Source organism: Rhamphochromis longiceps, linkage group LG12 (genome assembly GCF_057381845.1).
Source record: "Rhamphochromis longiceps isolate RC_006_pf linkage group LG12, R_longiceps_female_GT1.1, whole genome shotgun sequence".
Classification (NCBI taxonomy): domain Eukaryota; kingdom Metazoa; phylum Chordata; class Actinopteri; order Cichliformes; family Cichlidae; genus Rhamphochromis; species Rhamphochromis longiceps.
The window spans coordinates 32,141,146-32,156,247 of NC_140568.1; the positions used below are offsets into that span (position 1 = coordinate 32,141,146).

Below are 15,102 nucleotides of genomic sequence, written 5' to 3' on the forward strand. Positions count from 1 at the left end.
TAAGAGAAGGTAGAGGAAAGAAAGTTCTAATTTTCACTGGAATTATTCAAGATATTTTAAAGTGAAAATCCCAACTTAAAAAGCAATCCTTGGTGAAAAGGCTCCTTGCAGTGATAAAAATTAGATACACTGTAATTTTATCTCACATACGATCACCCAGCAGAGTATGAGCTAACTTGTCATGCCACAGGTGTCACCTGTAAACTGTCATGCTACTGTATGTCTCACATTCCTGTCTGTCCCTAGCCAGCCTGCCTTCATATCTGACCAACCTTGATGCCTTGGGCTTGATGTGTTGCCATGGCAATGCTTCAGATAGCCACCCATCTTGTGAAGGAAGCGGGCCTGATTGGGGCTTCTTCCTGAAAGTTGTTTTCCTCCTTCCTCTTTTAATGCCTGACAGCATTTATCTCTCTATCAACTGTAAGTGGATTTGTGTCTGAGATTTGCTTGATAGATGATAGCAGTTATACAGTGAGGAGGTTTCCTGCAACCCTTTTTATTATGTGGCCTATTTTTCTGAGTAACCCTCTAAACTATGTGCTATTATGAGTGTGCACACATGTGTATGTGTGTGTGTGTACGTGTGTGCGTGTGTGTGGACTAAATTTAGCACAGATTTTCTTGAGGTTGATGATGTAACAAGCTGTCTATGTAGTTCTCAATAAGCCTCGATGGAGAACTGCACAACAATCCTATACAAGAGAAACGAGTTAGACTCCCTCTCTTGGTTTTTCTCTGAGTAATTTTACTTTCACTGTCAGTCTGTTGTTTTTCCTGTCTTTCTCTAACACTCAAGGGACAGAAATAGAGAAGAGAGGAGGCCAAAATGAGAAGAGCCACAGGGAGATTGAGAATGCATCGTATCATAAATGCAATACCAGTTCCCATTTTAGAAGAAAAATGCCCATCTTCTTTTGCTTTCAACTCTGAGGTGGATTTGATGGCTAGACACTGGGCTTCATTTGATACCCATTTGTTTTAAGACCTTAAATACACCATGCACTGATAACCTGAGCATCACTCATCATCATCAGTGTGTTGGCCTGTCAAAGCAAACTGATAAGTTGCCCACTGCTTCGAGTGCTCAAGAACATAGGAAAATCACTCATTCCTTATTATCTATATGAAGATATATGACGAGCCATGTCCTATAAGTGAAAGTGTGATTTTTCATAATGGGCCTCTGCTCTCTTCTTTTCTCGTTTTTGCTTCTAAACAAACATTCACTCATATTTCTTCGTGACAAACTTTGATTGCTTTTATTGTTTCAGTGCTACACAGCTCATGACATGGGACGGAAACCCCGCGTGCCTCATGATAAAATGCATGGAAACAGCACAGGACACGTCTTGCATGGCAATACAACGATGGCTGCCGTCGCATATAAGCTATATACTGTAGCTACAACACTGAATAAACATGAGCTTGTACATTAACAGCGAAAGTTTCTATATTGATTTGTTTCACCGGTGGATTATTTTTACACCATCCTTAAGACACGACTAAAAGGGACTGTCCCTGAATGAAAGTCTGTGTATTGTTGTTGTTGTTGTTTTTGTCTTTTTGCTGTTTCTATACAGTCACTGAACATCCCCGCTCTCTGATTAACGTATCCGCATTTAAATAAACGTAAACGTTTTTCTTTTTTCTTTTTTCTTTACTCTGGTCATGGTCTGTGGAATTTGCATTTTATAATCTTCTTGAAAGCGTTTTGGAAGTCTTTGTTGAAGTAGGCATATATGATGGGGTTGAGGAGAGAGTTTGAATAGCCCAGCCAGTTTATGACTGCGCCCAGCCACTCGGGCATGTAGCAGCTCTCTGCACAGAAAGGTAGTACCAGTGCAACGATGAAAAAGGGCAGCCAGCAGAAGATGAAAGTTCCCATAATGATGCCGAGTGTTTTCACCGTTTTACGTTCCCTGGCCAGCGCGATCTTTCTCTTCGCCCCCGAGTTCTTTTCATTCATGTTTTCATAGCCGTGCGAGGAGGACTGAGGAGTGTTGGGCAGAGGCAAGTGCGTCTTTGAGTTGCTGATAACTTCTATGATCTCCAATGATTCGCCCTCGTCTCCATGCTTCACCGCGCCATTTACGCACGGAGAGCTGGATTTAGACTCATCCCCGCGCTTCCAGCCTTTGCCGCCGGTTTCTCCGTTGGTTTTCTTGTGAAAGATGGCCGGAGACACACTCAAGCACTTTTCTGACACTTTTGCTTTCTCTGCTTTCTTCACTGTCTTTCGAATCCGAAACCGAGCAGCTCTGAATATTCGTCCGTATAGAACTAACATGAGGATAAGAGGGATGTAAAAAGCTCCAAACGTAGAATAGATGGTGTAGCCCGGGTCCTGGCTGATCATGCAGGCGTCGGGGTTTGCCCTGTCTTCGGCGCTTCTCCAGCCTAACATAGGCGGAATAGAAATGGAGAAACCAATTAGCCAAGTGACGCTAATCAAGAACGCAGCTCTCCTTGGTGTCCGTTTATTTACATAGTCAATAGGGTCCGTTATGGCCCAGTACCTGTCCAAAGCAATTGCGCACAGATGCAGGATGGATGATGTACAACACAGTACATCCAGAGAGATGAATAAATCACAGATCTCCTGCCCCAGAGTCCACTTGTTTAAAACCTGATACAGGGCCGCCATTGGCAGGACCAGCACAGATACCATGAGGTCTGTCACGGCCAGGGATCCGATCAGATAGTTGGCCACATTCTGGAGAGATCTCTCCAGGGCGATGGCTGCCACGACGCACGCATTGCCAAATATGGAGCAGAGGATGAGGGCCCCCAGGAGCATTGAGGTAATAATCTGGTAACTTAGCACCAGATCTGGAAGAGACCCGGACCCCGTGCCATTCTCACCCCCGTTCCAGTCGGCAACCACGTCCCCCCCACCGGGGTAAACACTGGTCGCGTTGCTGTCGTTGTTGCTTGTGGTTATAAAATCCATAATGCAACCACACTCAGAGCGAAACTTTTCCCAAAGTAGTGGGGAGTAGTGGAAGAATAAGCAGGAGTCAGTCAGCCCCCTCAGACTGCTGCTGCCGCTGTGCGTTTTACCGGGTCCATCGGAGTTACCGGGCTCGTGCTGTCGCTCTCAGGACGCATGACGCAGACGTGCTTGTGAGTGCGTGTGAGGGGGCTGTGTATGTTGTAGCCCATGAGTGTTGACAGCCGGGTGCGCACACTGGTACTGCGAATCATCTGAGCTTGGTGACGCCGTGAATTCATTTATACCAACAGCTTTAGGTACGTCAGACCGGGAGGAGGTCGTCCTGGAGGTTTGTGCCTTTACTCTCCCTGTTGCTCAGTTTTTCATCACAGACCGCCGCCGAGTGTGCAGAGAGCTACTGTCCTTTTTGTATCTCCTTTATTTTACTCTTTGGACTCACTGAAAAAAGTATTTTGTTTATTTATTCATTTTTTAAAGTTTAGTTTTAGCCTTCATCGGAAAGGGTTGGTATCAGCCAGAACCAGTAACCAGGAATTTTTCCTTTCTTTTTTTAATATAACGAGATATCAGAAAATTAACTATCAAATGAAGCAAATTTGTCGTTGGGCTACCTAAGACGGATACATTTTAAAAAAGAGTATCTATCGTCGGTTCCCATGAAGTTTTTGTGTAAAGCAACTTCGTTTGAAACGGATCTTTAAAAAATATTTTAAAACAGTTTGAACTAGAACCGAGTAATTCGTAAAGCGTGCTTACGAGTGGAGCTTTGCAATTTTGATGTGAAAGGGAGAAAAGTTCAAATGTCCAGAGCGCTGAGAGAAAATAGTTTCAGGACCAGGAACAGCTCCTCTGCAGTCCTGAAAGGAATGCTGCTGCCCTCTGCTGTACGCGAATGATATTGCACCAAATGGTGGACGTTGCTCCATCAGCGCATATGAGTTCAGGGTAGGTTGTGTGAGTACATTACAGGAAGGAGGGGGTTCCCTTGAAAACAGCTGTAGCCGTTGCCTTGTGTTCAAGTGTATTCGAGCCAACAAATAATGTCAGCTATGAGTCAGAGTGGAGTCTGAATAAACGCAGTTAGTGAGGAACTTCTCAAAGGGGAGGGATGGAGGCTGTGGGTGAGTGTCTGTTATGAGGTGATTGTATGAAAGATGAGTGAGTCTAAAAAACGTATTTAAAAAAATCTTAAAAGTTCTCATTGGAATTCCACACAGAGGCCCTAAGGCCAGGTGATAATTAAAAATTGAAAAAGAAAAGATATTTAGATGCAAAATGTCAATTTAGGAAAAGGGCCATGAAGTGAAAATTGCAAAAGCTAGAAATGACAAAAGCTTAAATGGACAACAAAATGTGTACAAACAGAGCACATAGTGGGCAATTTATATTTTCTCTATTTGTTGAAATACGTTTTTTCCTACAAATTACAATTACAATCCTAATTTGGGATAAGACTCATCCAACATCCCAGCCTGTGCCTCCAGGTGCCCCCCTCCTCCCCACCAAAGATAATACTCAACATGTTTGAAAAAACTCCAAAGTTCTGTTTTAAAAAAAACCTTGTTCTGCATTCTTTTTGTTGGATGGTTTCAGTTTTTAGACACTTAACTTTGACTTTAACTGCGAGAATCTGCTGTGTTGGTTATACTGGAGTTTAAAATCAAAATGGATGTATTGTTTTCCCATCCCTCTGAAGCTTCTGAAATACCAGTACAATGATTAGATTAGAAAGTCTCATGCTCTTTCTGTATAGTACTTCCAGTGTGTGGAAATCAGCTGACACGACACAGGTAAATATAGCCTTGTGTTAAATTTGAAGGCGGAGGGTATGCAAGGATGTTTTAAAACATATTACCACTTTCAACCAAAGAGTGGTGAATCAGAAAGAACAAAAAAGTAAATCAAACTAAAATTTGGGGTTGTCACTGTGCCATAAATGGCACTTGTTCTCTTCCTTTTTCAAGGTACTTGGCAGGTAGGTTGTACAAAGCATCTTTGAGTGCTTGCCGCTGTTCTTTTGTATAACATCTGACTTTTATTTGTCTCTTGATGTAATTCCAGATTGACTGCTTGGCATTGAGGGAGCCACTCAATTTTCTCAGAATGTCAGCGAAACCAAAATCTAAGTAACAGAAGTACTTATTAAAATGACAATTTTATCACAGACAGACACCTTTAAAGGGATACAAATCACCCTTTCTTGTCATTTGTCTTTGAAACAATTAGACATGACAGTCACTGCAAAAATGATAAAAGCATGTAATAAAAGCTAAGTGCTGAAAAAAAACGAGGATAAATTTAGTGCTTTCATTTAACTGCTCTATAAGTGATGGATAAAAGATCAGATTGCCAGGAAATGATAAATACATTAAAGAGACAAGACACTAGACTGACGCAACAAACTGACAAAACAACTTGGCAAAAGATGAGAGGAAATGTCAAGAATACAATGAGAATGAAGGAATAGAAAACAGGTGAGGGAGGTGTGAAGAGCCACCTTCACAATGGGAAAGGGTGGAAAGGATGATTATTTTGATAAATACTAATATAAAACTTCATGTAATAACCTTTTTAATAGAACCTCAGTTATAAAGCAGGCTCTTTAAATTCCAGTAACCAAGAACTGATAAATTGTTGGGATTTTGTCTGATTGTTGGATTTTCCTCTGTATTATTGTCACATCTTTACCCTACAGTATAAAGCACCTTCAGGCAACTGTTGTTGTGATTTTTGCCTATATAAATAAAAATGCATTTAATTGAATGTTTTTCATGCAGATCTTTTTTGAATTCAGGAAAAATAAATTCTGCTATGCTAGACCACTGAAATGCTTTAACAAGGAAGCAGCAGCAGCAACACACACACACACACACACACACACACACACACACACACACACACACACACACACACACACACACACACACACACACACACACACACACACACACTGTGCTGTGCTTATCAACCAGTAAGTGAAAAAAGCTGACACCACGGTTGTGGGCATGAGGGGAAAAAAGGTGGCTCTGGCTATTTCACTTGGTTTTTGTGAGTCTGCTGGTTCCATAGTGGTGTGCTTTCTATAGGTCATGAAGGACAATAGCAAGGCTGTTAACAGTGCACCTATTGCAGTGGGGCACACTATGGGGACTTTGTCTTTGTTAACAGAGTGGAATGCCCCAGTGGGCTAACAGGGGCAGGATAGAGAGCACCACTGCTCACCGCCTCTGCACTCGAACAGTCCCTGTAGCTCTTAAAAAGAGCTTCAATCTATACATCCAGAAGAAGTGGGAAAGAAGAGCAGGAAAAGGATGACAGGGGAAAAACCAGGCTAACTGGGTGAAGTTGCTTCAGATGTCTTCCACTGGTGGGCGAGGTGCTTCGAATGAGCCATGATGAGCTCCCATGTGGGAGCTTCTAGTGTAAATGTCTCGAACAGAGTTGGATGTAGCGAAGCTGAGGATGCTGGTGAGGAAACCAGTACTAATGAGACTCACACACCAAAAGTGGAGAGATCTAGGCAAAGGAGTGTAAATCCAGCAGGCGAGGGAAGGTCAAGCAATGTGCTGGTGAGACCTGCGCTGTCAGGTGGAAAAGCACGCAAAAAGACCTGCAGTGAGGACAACAAAGGAAGCTGGAGAGAGCAAAACCAAGACAGGGGTGAGGAGACAATAACTGCTGGAGATTTGGAAGGCAGAGAAAGAGGGAAAAGTATGGAAAGAAGAATGGCGGAAAGAGATGAAACACATGGAGATGAAGCACAGTATAGACAGAGAAGAGAAAGCATTGGAAGTTTGTCAAGTAATAATTCTGATCATCAGTTAAACAACATTTTGGAACTTGGAGAAGGATCGAGCAACTTGCAGAGAGGACACACCTGCTCTCGACTCCAGAGCACTGGCTGCAACTGGACCTTCACTTCCAGTTCAAACGCACTGTCCCATCGGCCTGCTGCTCATACCAGGTCCATACCCCGGTCACCTCAGAGACCTTTATCCAGACCAGCAGCAGGAGACTTGCACCTCTACTCACTAAGTTCATTCAGGGAGCCAGATCCATTCTGGGTGGAGGTGAGACCAGGGTCAGCACCTGGGCGATCTTTGACCTTCTATGAGCTAAGAGGGGAGGGAGAGGATGAGGGTGATGAAGAGAACGTGGAGGATGGTGATGAAGGAGGCAGCGGGGTGGTAAGGGTGATGAGTCAAAGCGTGACCTCAGCAGTGGCACAACCTTGTGTTCCTTGTGAGAGGAGGATGAGTAAAAGGGAGAGGAACAGGATTAAAAGTCTGAGGAGGAGACAGCGAAGAAGGGAGAAATGGAGACAAAATCAACAGCAAGAGAGCAGACAGGTGACTGGCACTGCACACTGACATCACAGAGGTTTAAGTATCACCACGAGATGAGTCACAGAGGCAGTTATTAGATCACTAAATGATTTAGTAATTACTAGATCCAGTAATTAATACCCAGGATAATTTTTTTTTTTTTAATATGTAGTCTTTATGGACTTTAAGGATTAAAGACACACCAAATAACAAATGTTTTTAACTGAGTAAGTCCTGAGATTTATACTCAGGACTTACTCTTACTAAAGAAGTATTTATAGCACAACATGGCAGGTATATGTAGTAAAGAAAGAAAGAAACAGAGGCTGCATGCACATAATCACGTGGTACAAAACAACAGGTACAAACATTAGGCCTGTTTCTGTTTTGTTGTTGTTGGGGCTTTGTTTGTTTGTTTTTTTTGCACTGCATCTATTTTTCACTGTTTTTACTCATGGTACTTTATATTACAGCATACACGTGTGTGTGTCTGTTTGTTTCATCTAGACTCTGGCTCTCGAAAGCTATATCAGCAACCAGCTCATTTCAATAGCCATTGTGTGCGTGGTTTAAAGTGGGGTTACATCTGAATTAGTTGCATGATGAGGCTTGGGCAGAGAGCCCTTCAAAACCGACCAGACAAAAGAGCAGATTCCATTTTGATTGGCTGCTGCAGAGCTGCAGTCACGTTGGCAGACTGAAATTACTCTGACTGCTCTGTTACCAAAAGTCAAATTAGTTTCTTCGACACTTTCGTATGATCGATTTCCTAATCCTTTGTCCTCCTACAGACTGTGCTGTTTTTAGTTAAGATATTCCTATCTGTTATTCATTGGACTTGGTGTGTAAATAAACTGGGTCATGCAACAGGACCTTAGCACACCAGCAAATCTGCTAGCATGGCTGAAAAAGAAAGGAAGAAAGTCCAGACCTACTCCCAAATAAAATGCTGTCGTGGGACCTGTGCATGAACAAATGCCTGCAAATCTGAGTGAACTGTAGCAACGCTGTAAAAAAGAATGGCTCAGATTTCCCCCACAATGAATCAGAATCAGAATCAGAAACTTTATTGTCATTGTCATGAGAACAACGAAATTAAGAATGGTCCCCGATCATTGCATCATCCCTAGCAATATCAGAATATAAATAAAACAATAAAATTCAATAAATAAAATAGATAGAATACTTAAAATACTAATAAGATATAACAGTAAAACATTCACATACATTCCCACACACATGCTTCAGACCGTGCATAGATTAACACAAGAGTGGCGTGATGGACATTTTTTTGTAGTATTCAGATGTGTTATTGCAGTTGGATAACAGCTGTGTTTGAGTCTATTAGTCCTTGCTCTGATTGCCCTGTACCGTCTGCCTGAGGGCAACAGTTCGAACAGGGAGTGGCCAGGATGTGAGGTGTCTTTTATGATGTTTTGGGCCTTTTTAAAACAGTGGGCGTTGTGTAGAACTTCCAGTGTGGGGAGAGGGCAGCCAGTGATCTTTTGGGCGGTGTTAATGATCCCTTGGAGTGCTTTCCTCTGAGCCCCTGTGCAGCTAGTGTACCAGATGCATATGCAGTAAGTTAGAACACTCTCAATGGTGGCTCTGTAGAAGGACACCAGCAGTCTCTGTGTGATGTTATTCCTCCTGAGAATTCTCAGGAAGTACAGTCTCTGTTGGGCCTTTTTCAGCAGCTCGGAGGTGTTCACACTCCAGGAAAGGTTCTCCTCTATATTGACTCCCAGGAAGCGGAAGCTTGCCACCCTTTCTACACAGTCCCCATTTATGAATAGTGGTTGGATCTCTGCCTTTTTCCTTCTGAAGTCTATTATGAGTTCTTTGGTTTTTGAAGTGTTGAGGAGGAGGTTATTGGCCTTACACCATGACGTCAGCTGCTCCACCTCGTCTCTGTACGTAGACTCGTCTCCCTTGGAAATGAGCCCCACCACTGTGGTGTCATCTGCAAATTTCACAAAGATGTTGCTGTGGTGGCGAGGAGTGCAGTCGTGTGTGTAGAGAGAGTAGAGCAGTGGACTGAGCACACAGCCCTGGGGTGAGCCAGTGCTGAGACTCAGGGCTGAGGATGTGTGATGGCCAACTCTGACTCTCTGTCTACGGCCCGAGAGGAAGCTATTGATCCACATGCAGGTGCTGTATGGAAGCCCCAGGTCTTGTAGCTTGGCCACCAGTTTGTGTGGAAGGATGGTGTTAAAAGCTGAGCAGTAATCCACGAAGAGCATCCGCACATAGCTACCATGCTCTTCCAGGTGAGTTAATGCATCATGGAGTGCTGTGGCTACAGCGTCTTCCGTGGATCGGTTTGCTCTGTAGGCAAACTGGTGTGGATCCAGGCTGCGGGGCAGGGCTGCTGTGATGTGTCTGCGGACCAGCTTCTCAAAGCATTTCATTACCACTGGGGTGAGTGCCACCGGTCTGTAGTCATTCAGGCCGGTGATGTGGGGCTTCTTAGGCAAGGGGACTATGGTGGAGGACTTCAGGCAGAGTGGGACAGTCGCCTGTGCGAGGGATTTGTTGAAAATCCTGGTGAAGATCCCAGCCAGCTGTCCTGCACAATCCCTCAATATTCGACCTGGCACACCATCAGGACCCGCCGCCTTCCTCGGGTTAACAGCCTGCAGCATGCGCCTCACCTCGTGCTCTTCCAGGGTGAGGGTGGTGCTGCTATGGGTGGCGTGTAGATGCACCGACACTGGATATTAAAAAACACTATAAAGATCGATGTTGCACATTGTGAGTTGGTTGATCTGAGAGACTGATAAAATCATACAGAAAGCCATTATTTAAACTTACTGCCGCTAATAATAGTTCTGCAAACTACTGAATGATAGGGTATGCTTGGTTTTTCATACGCTGTGTCTCCATTGCTGTATAGGCTTGATAAATAGATAACGATACTGTAGCATATAATGTGTTGTCGTTCATCTGAAGCTGATAGACTCTAGCAAAAACCAAATGATTTCTTCTTTTTTTTTTATTATGTCCTAATAATAAAAAAAAATAACGGATTTTCAAATAGGTTTGAAGGCGGGTGCATTTTGGTGTACACTGGATGAAGCCAGCTAGCTTCTTCCTTCTGCTTCCATTTATCCTAAGCTAAGCCAATCATCACCTTGCTCCTGCTCCACACCTAGCACACCCTTATATATTGATGTTCTCAGCTAACTTTCAGGAAAAAGGCATTTTTTCCTTAGACTGATAAAGACATTGAAAACCCAACATATATTCAATATGTTTTTAAACAATTACTTTTGTTACCCAGTACCCATTTCTTGCTCATTTATCATGTTGAATCTTTATTTCCATTTATCAGCTCTGTGAAAATTGAATTTCAGAAATTTTGCACTTATTCTCGATTGGGAGAATATAAAAACCTAGAACACACGCTGCTATTGGGCACACTGGTCAAATACCCTGGTTTAGATTTTGGATTTTCACAATAAGTTTTATCAATATTTTGTACAATACAGAATGTTTTACATTTTTTTAATCCCCTTTTTAAACTGTCTTAACTTACTGCATTCATGTGGCTGCCTTCTTGGTTTGTGCTGGCTTGTTTGAATTTGTTTGTGAGAAAAGTGTCGTAGGACAAAGCTAGAGGAGATGCTGTTGTATAAAAACAAACCACAGGATGTGATTTCATCCTGAGTAATGCAGAGACGTTTAGTGTTGGCTTGTTTCCAGCTGCTGGAAAAAAGCTAAAATGTGGTTTTAGCTGCTGTTCTGCAGAAACACATTTTGTGAAGGAAATGCAAATTGTTTGTGGTGCAGCAGCGCTATCAAATAGAGCTTCACTCAGTTATAGGTTTATCTATAAATTAGCAGTTTTTTTTAGTCTAAACTTTGGTTCTGTATGTCATAGAGCACACTCTTATTCATTTATATACCAGTATATGATTGTAACCTAGACAAAACTGGCATGTCACCATACATGTTGCCAGGAGAGCCTCAGCATCTATGCTTACTTAGACACCCTGTGCTCTGTGTTCTCTCCTCTCTTTAATGACACACCTTGGGAGGATGGGCTGATGTGACTGGGAAGTCCCTGGAGCTCCCCCAGGGTGAGAAAATAGTAATTACTTTGGAAACACCCCCAGGATTCTTTTTAAACAGTGAAGCTTCAATTCTCAGGGGTCTGCCAACACAACACGTGTTTGAGGAGGCGGTGGGTGACTTGGAAAGCCCTAGCTACTATTTTAAAAAAAGAGCTTTTGTTACATCATGGAGTTATAGCTGGAATTTGGAACCATAAAAAGTGAGTGATGAGGATAAATTAACTGTTGAGGAGAAAAGAGGAAGTAAGGAAAGAGTGTAGCAGATGCTCTGCATGATGAAAGAGAATACTAACCAGATCCAAAACCCACCTTCTGTTTTTATCCAATAGAGGTTAAGAGGGCTCATAGTAGGGCTTAACTGACAAACTGCAACAGATATAAAGTGACACATCCTAAGATGCACCTCTATTGGTTTTCCATGAAGTAATAGGAGTTTGAACTAATGCCTATGATGGGTCAGAATGCTCTCTCTAACAAACAATGTTTATGCTTTACAGTAAGATGTGTGAAAATGTAGGTAGGCAGACATTTCACTTGACTGAACTCACACCTGACACCCTCATGTCCTCACACATATTATTATGCTGTTTGGATGGGTGTCAAAGAGGGTTACATTCATCAAAAGAGAAAAGAAATTCAAATAGAAGAGAACTGTGAAAGAGGACATTTTCACTTATATTTAATGCTAACTGGTAGCATCTTGTAGTGATAATTTATACTTAACATCTCATACGTGAAGGGTCAAATCTCTGGATTGCTCTCTCTTATTGCTGTTATCCAATCCTAGGCAAGATACTAATATAACTGTCTCAGAGGTTAGTCCATATAGCCAAAACTGTGCAAAAATGGGTTTTATCATTCTAATATTGGAGCTTTAAATATGCACACATGCAAACATAAGCAGGTTTGTGGTCACACAAGAAAAGATATTTTTAACAATTAAAATGTTCTTTTCTACTTCTGTTTTTTCCCAGAGTTCAACAGGAAACCCATCCAGCAGCAGCAGTGAGGACGATGAGGCCCTGACTACCGGGGACAGAGAGGGCTACATCTGCGCTGTCTGCTTGGATGTGTACTTCAGTCCTTACATGTGCCACCCGTGCAATCACATCTTCTGTGAGCCCTGTCTTAGGACGCTGGCTAAGAACAGCCCCACTAATACCCCCTGCCCCCTGTGCAGAACAATCATCACACATGTTTTCTTCCAAAAAGGTGAGATGATGAGCAAGGACCACTTACTGTATAATCACTTAATCAAACTTCCTCAGCACTAAAGACTGAATAAAGCAAAAAACAACTTCATGTAAAAATCTGACATTAAGGACAAACGATTTCAGCTATATTTTTATTCCTGTGTTGGCTGCTACACAACATCTAAGCTGCAGATTGTTCAGAGGGCCCAGCTGCAGATGTCCCACAGGGAGCAGAGTAGACCTAAGTTCAGCTTTGACCAGATGAGTCACTTAGACTGAGAAGACAAAATCAAACACAGTCTGAGCACTTTGATTCCGTGCTTTCTAATGGAAATAAGAAGTAGTATTCCCCGTGGGTGGAAATGAACTGTAATAATAGGAGCAGATGTTTTAGGGTTTCTTTAAACCAGTAAAAAGTGGAACCCTAAAGCTGTAGGGAAACCTTTTCACCACAATGTTAAGCAGTATAATAGTAGTTATTACTGTAATAATATATGTATTGTGTATATTTCTGTGGTGTGTGCTAACAAATGTATTTTGTCACCTTGGGATAATTTATTAGATACAATTTTGGTTTGATTTTGGTCAAATTTATGAATCACTGAAAAACTTTTATTATTCATCCCAGCCTATTTCTAGATGTATATAGTAGCATGGATTAGATGGTGAGGAGGACTGTAGAAACACTGAGGGCTCTTGTTAATGATTAGATGACAAGATTAGACTGTCGTGTTGATTACCAGAGCCAAGGTCACAGAACAAGGAGATAATCAGAGAAGCAAGTGACGCTATATGTGCTGTTAGTGAATGTGTTGAGTAAATCAAACATATCTAGCCAAGCTATGAAGAAGTGATTAAAATGGTCGGGTTTTTTTTATTGCATTAACTTTGTGTCTTTTTTAAAATATGTATTTATATAGAGCTAAACCAAACAGCAAGAACATTCTTTCCAAAGGAATACCTTTCCCGGAAACAGAACTTTCAGAAAGCAAGCTGTGCAAAGTGGCCTCTCCCGAGCTGCAGAAAACTCTTCCGCATCTTTGGAGGCAAGTTTTTAATTCCCTCTAAAGTGGGGTCATATTTAAGCAACGTCATCTGCAACAACAGCAAAACTATATAAAGATAAAGCATAGCTAGTATTTTATGAAGCTGCACTTAAAGAGCGCTGTTGTTTTGTGACTTTTGACAATATGACGCGTGTATGCTGTGCTACCTATTTATCGTAATTGTACCTCAAGGCCTCACAGAAGACTAAAAATAATCCTGTGCACTTTTCATTTGTATGAATTTGTAAATGTCTTCAATAGCAGCTCTAGTTGTATCAAAATCTGTCGTCTAACATTTATCAAAACACTGAGGTTATGTGTGTTAATTACCCCAGAGGAAATTGTTGCTTTTTTAACTACACAAAATGACTTATTTCTCATTTAAACCAGGCTTCCAGAGGCAGTCGAGTCCTATTGCTAGACGCCAGTTCCCCCACGGAGAAGGCTACCCTCTGGACACCATGGATTTCGAGGATGACACTCGTGGCTGGCGATTTGACATGGACATGGTCATCATCTACATCTACTCAGTGAACTGGGTTATTGGGTTCTTCATATTCTGCTTTCTTTGCTATTTCTTCTTCCCCTCTTTTTGATGCCCTGGCAGCAATTTTGGGGTAACATAGAAATAAGGTAAGGCTGAAGATAAATTTGGGGTGGGTGGGGGTAAAGGGGAGTGAGGACATAACATAAACATGATGCAGCGAGCATGCAAAGGGGGGTCAACTTAAGCTGTAAGGTTTAATGAAAACGCAGTGAGTGAATTTCAAGCAGGTGAGGAGGTGTAGTAGAGGAAAACCATCAGTGTGCTAGCTTCACATCTCTAATAAATCACTGAAATAAGGAAAATCCAGTGTTCTCAGTTTTGTGTCTCAACAACACGAACAGCATGTTAATATAACATGTTAGGCTGCAGTGTTTCAACATGATCCCATTACACTTTTCAATGCCTAAACTTTTGTTTAACAGCACAGCCACTTGAACTGTTCCCAGTGTGATTACTTTTCTAATGTCCAAGGACATATTAATTTCAATGTGAAATTTTTAATTACCAACTTCCATCCACTGCAGACACTTCATTTTTAAGATGTGTTACTGTTGATTAAACATATTGTAATGCAGCAAACACTCAATGCAAAATAAGTTTAAATTGCATCCTTGTTGTATTCCTGTAAGTGGAATTAACCAAAATAATGAGCAGATCTTAGTTAAAAGAAAACAGACTGATGAGGGTCTAATAAGACTGTAGAGGTTGGATATCGCAATAAGAAAAACGAAACGAAACGTTAGAAAAACACACTAAAAAATGTGCTTTAAGGTATGGGAACATTCATTTGTGGTTTCATGAATGCTTTCCCCAACATATTACTAATGCTAATAATGCTTATACCTGATGGGGGCACCATGATGGTGGTGCAGTGCTCAGTACTGCTGGTTCTGGTTTTAAATGGTCTGGTCAGGTGAGGACTTTCTGTTTAGTTTGCATGTTCTTCCTGTTTCCCTTCA

The 15,102-nt window shown here is 41.9% G+C and overlaps 2 protein-coding genes across 2 annotated transcripts; one reads left to right on the plus strand and one right to left on the minus strand.

The window, feature by feature from the left end:
- Positions 1 to 1,385: 1,385 nt before the first annotated feature.
- htr1aa (5-hydroxytryptamine (serotonin) receptor 1A a) lies at positions 1,386 to 3,167 on the minus strand. The gene has a single exon (XM_085427000.1). The coding sequence runs from the start codon at positions 2,951 to 2,953 to the stop codon at positions 1,670 to 1,672; it is 1,284 nt and encodes a 427-aa protein (XP_085283126.1). The 5' UTR covers positions 2,954 to 3,167; the 3' UTR covers positions 1,386 to 1,669.
- A 3,048-nt stretch (positions 3,168 to 6,215) lies between these two features.
- On the plus strand, positions 6,216 to 14,230 carry rnf180a (ring finger protein 180a). Its single transcript, XM_085427001.1, has 4 exons — positions 6,216 to 7,305; positions 12,332 to 12,569; positions 13,471 to 13,596; positions 13,987 to 14,230. Exons 1-4 carry the CDS (start codon positions 6,349 to 6,351, stop codon positions 14,190 to 14,192), a joined length of 1,527 nt encoding a protein of 508 aa, XP_085283127.1. The 5' UTR covers positions 6,216 to 6,348; the 3' UTR covers positions 14,193 to 14,230.
- Positions 14,231 to 15,102: the final 872 nt, after the last annotated feature.

Coding starts and splice junctions, on each gene's coding strand:
- htr1aa (XM_085427000.1), bottom strand. CDS start 2,953: ATGGATTTTATAACCACAAGCAACAACGACAGCAACGCGACCAGTGTT.
- rnf180a (XM_085427001.1), top strand. CDS start 6,349: ATGATGAGCTCCCATGTGGGAGCTTCTAGTGTAAATGTCTCGAACAGA. Junction 7,306..12,331: donor AACAGCAAGAGAGCAGACAG/GTGACTGGCACT, acceptor GTTTTTTCCCAG/AGTTCAACAGGAAACCCATC. Junction 12,570..13,470: donor ACATGTTTTCTTCCAAAAAG/GTGAGATGATGA, acceptor GTATTTATATAG/AGCTAAACCAAACAGCAAGA.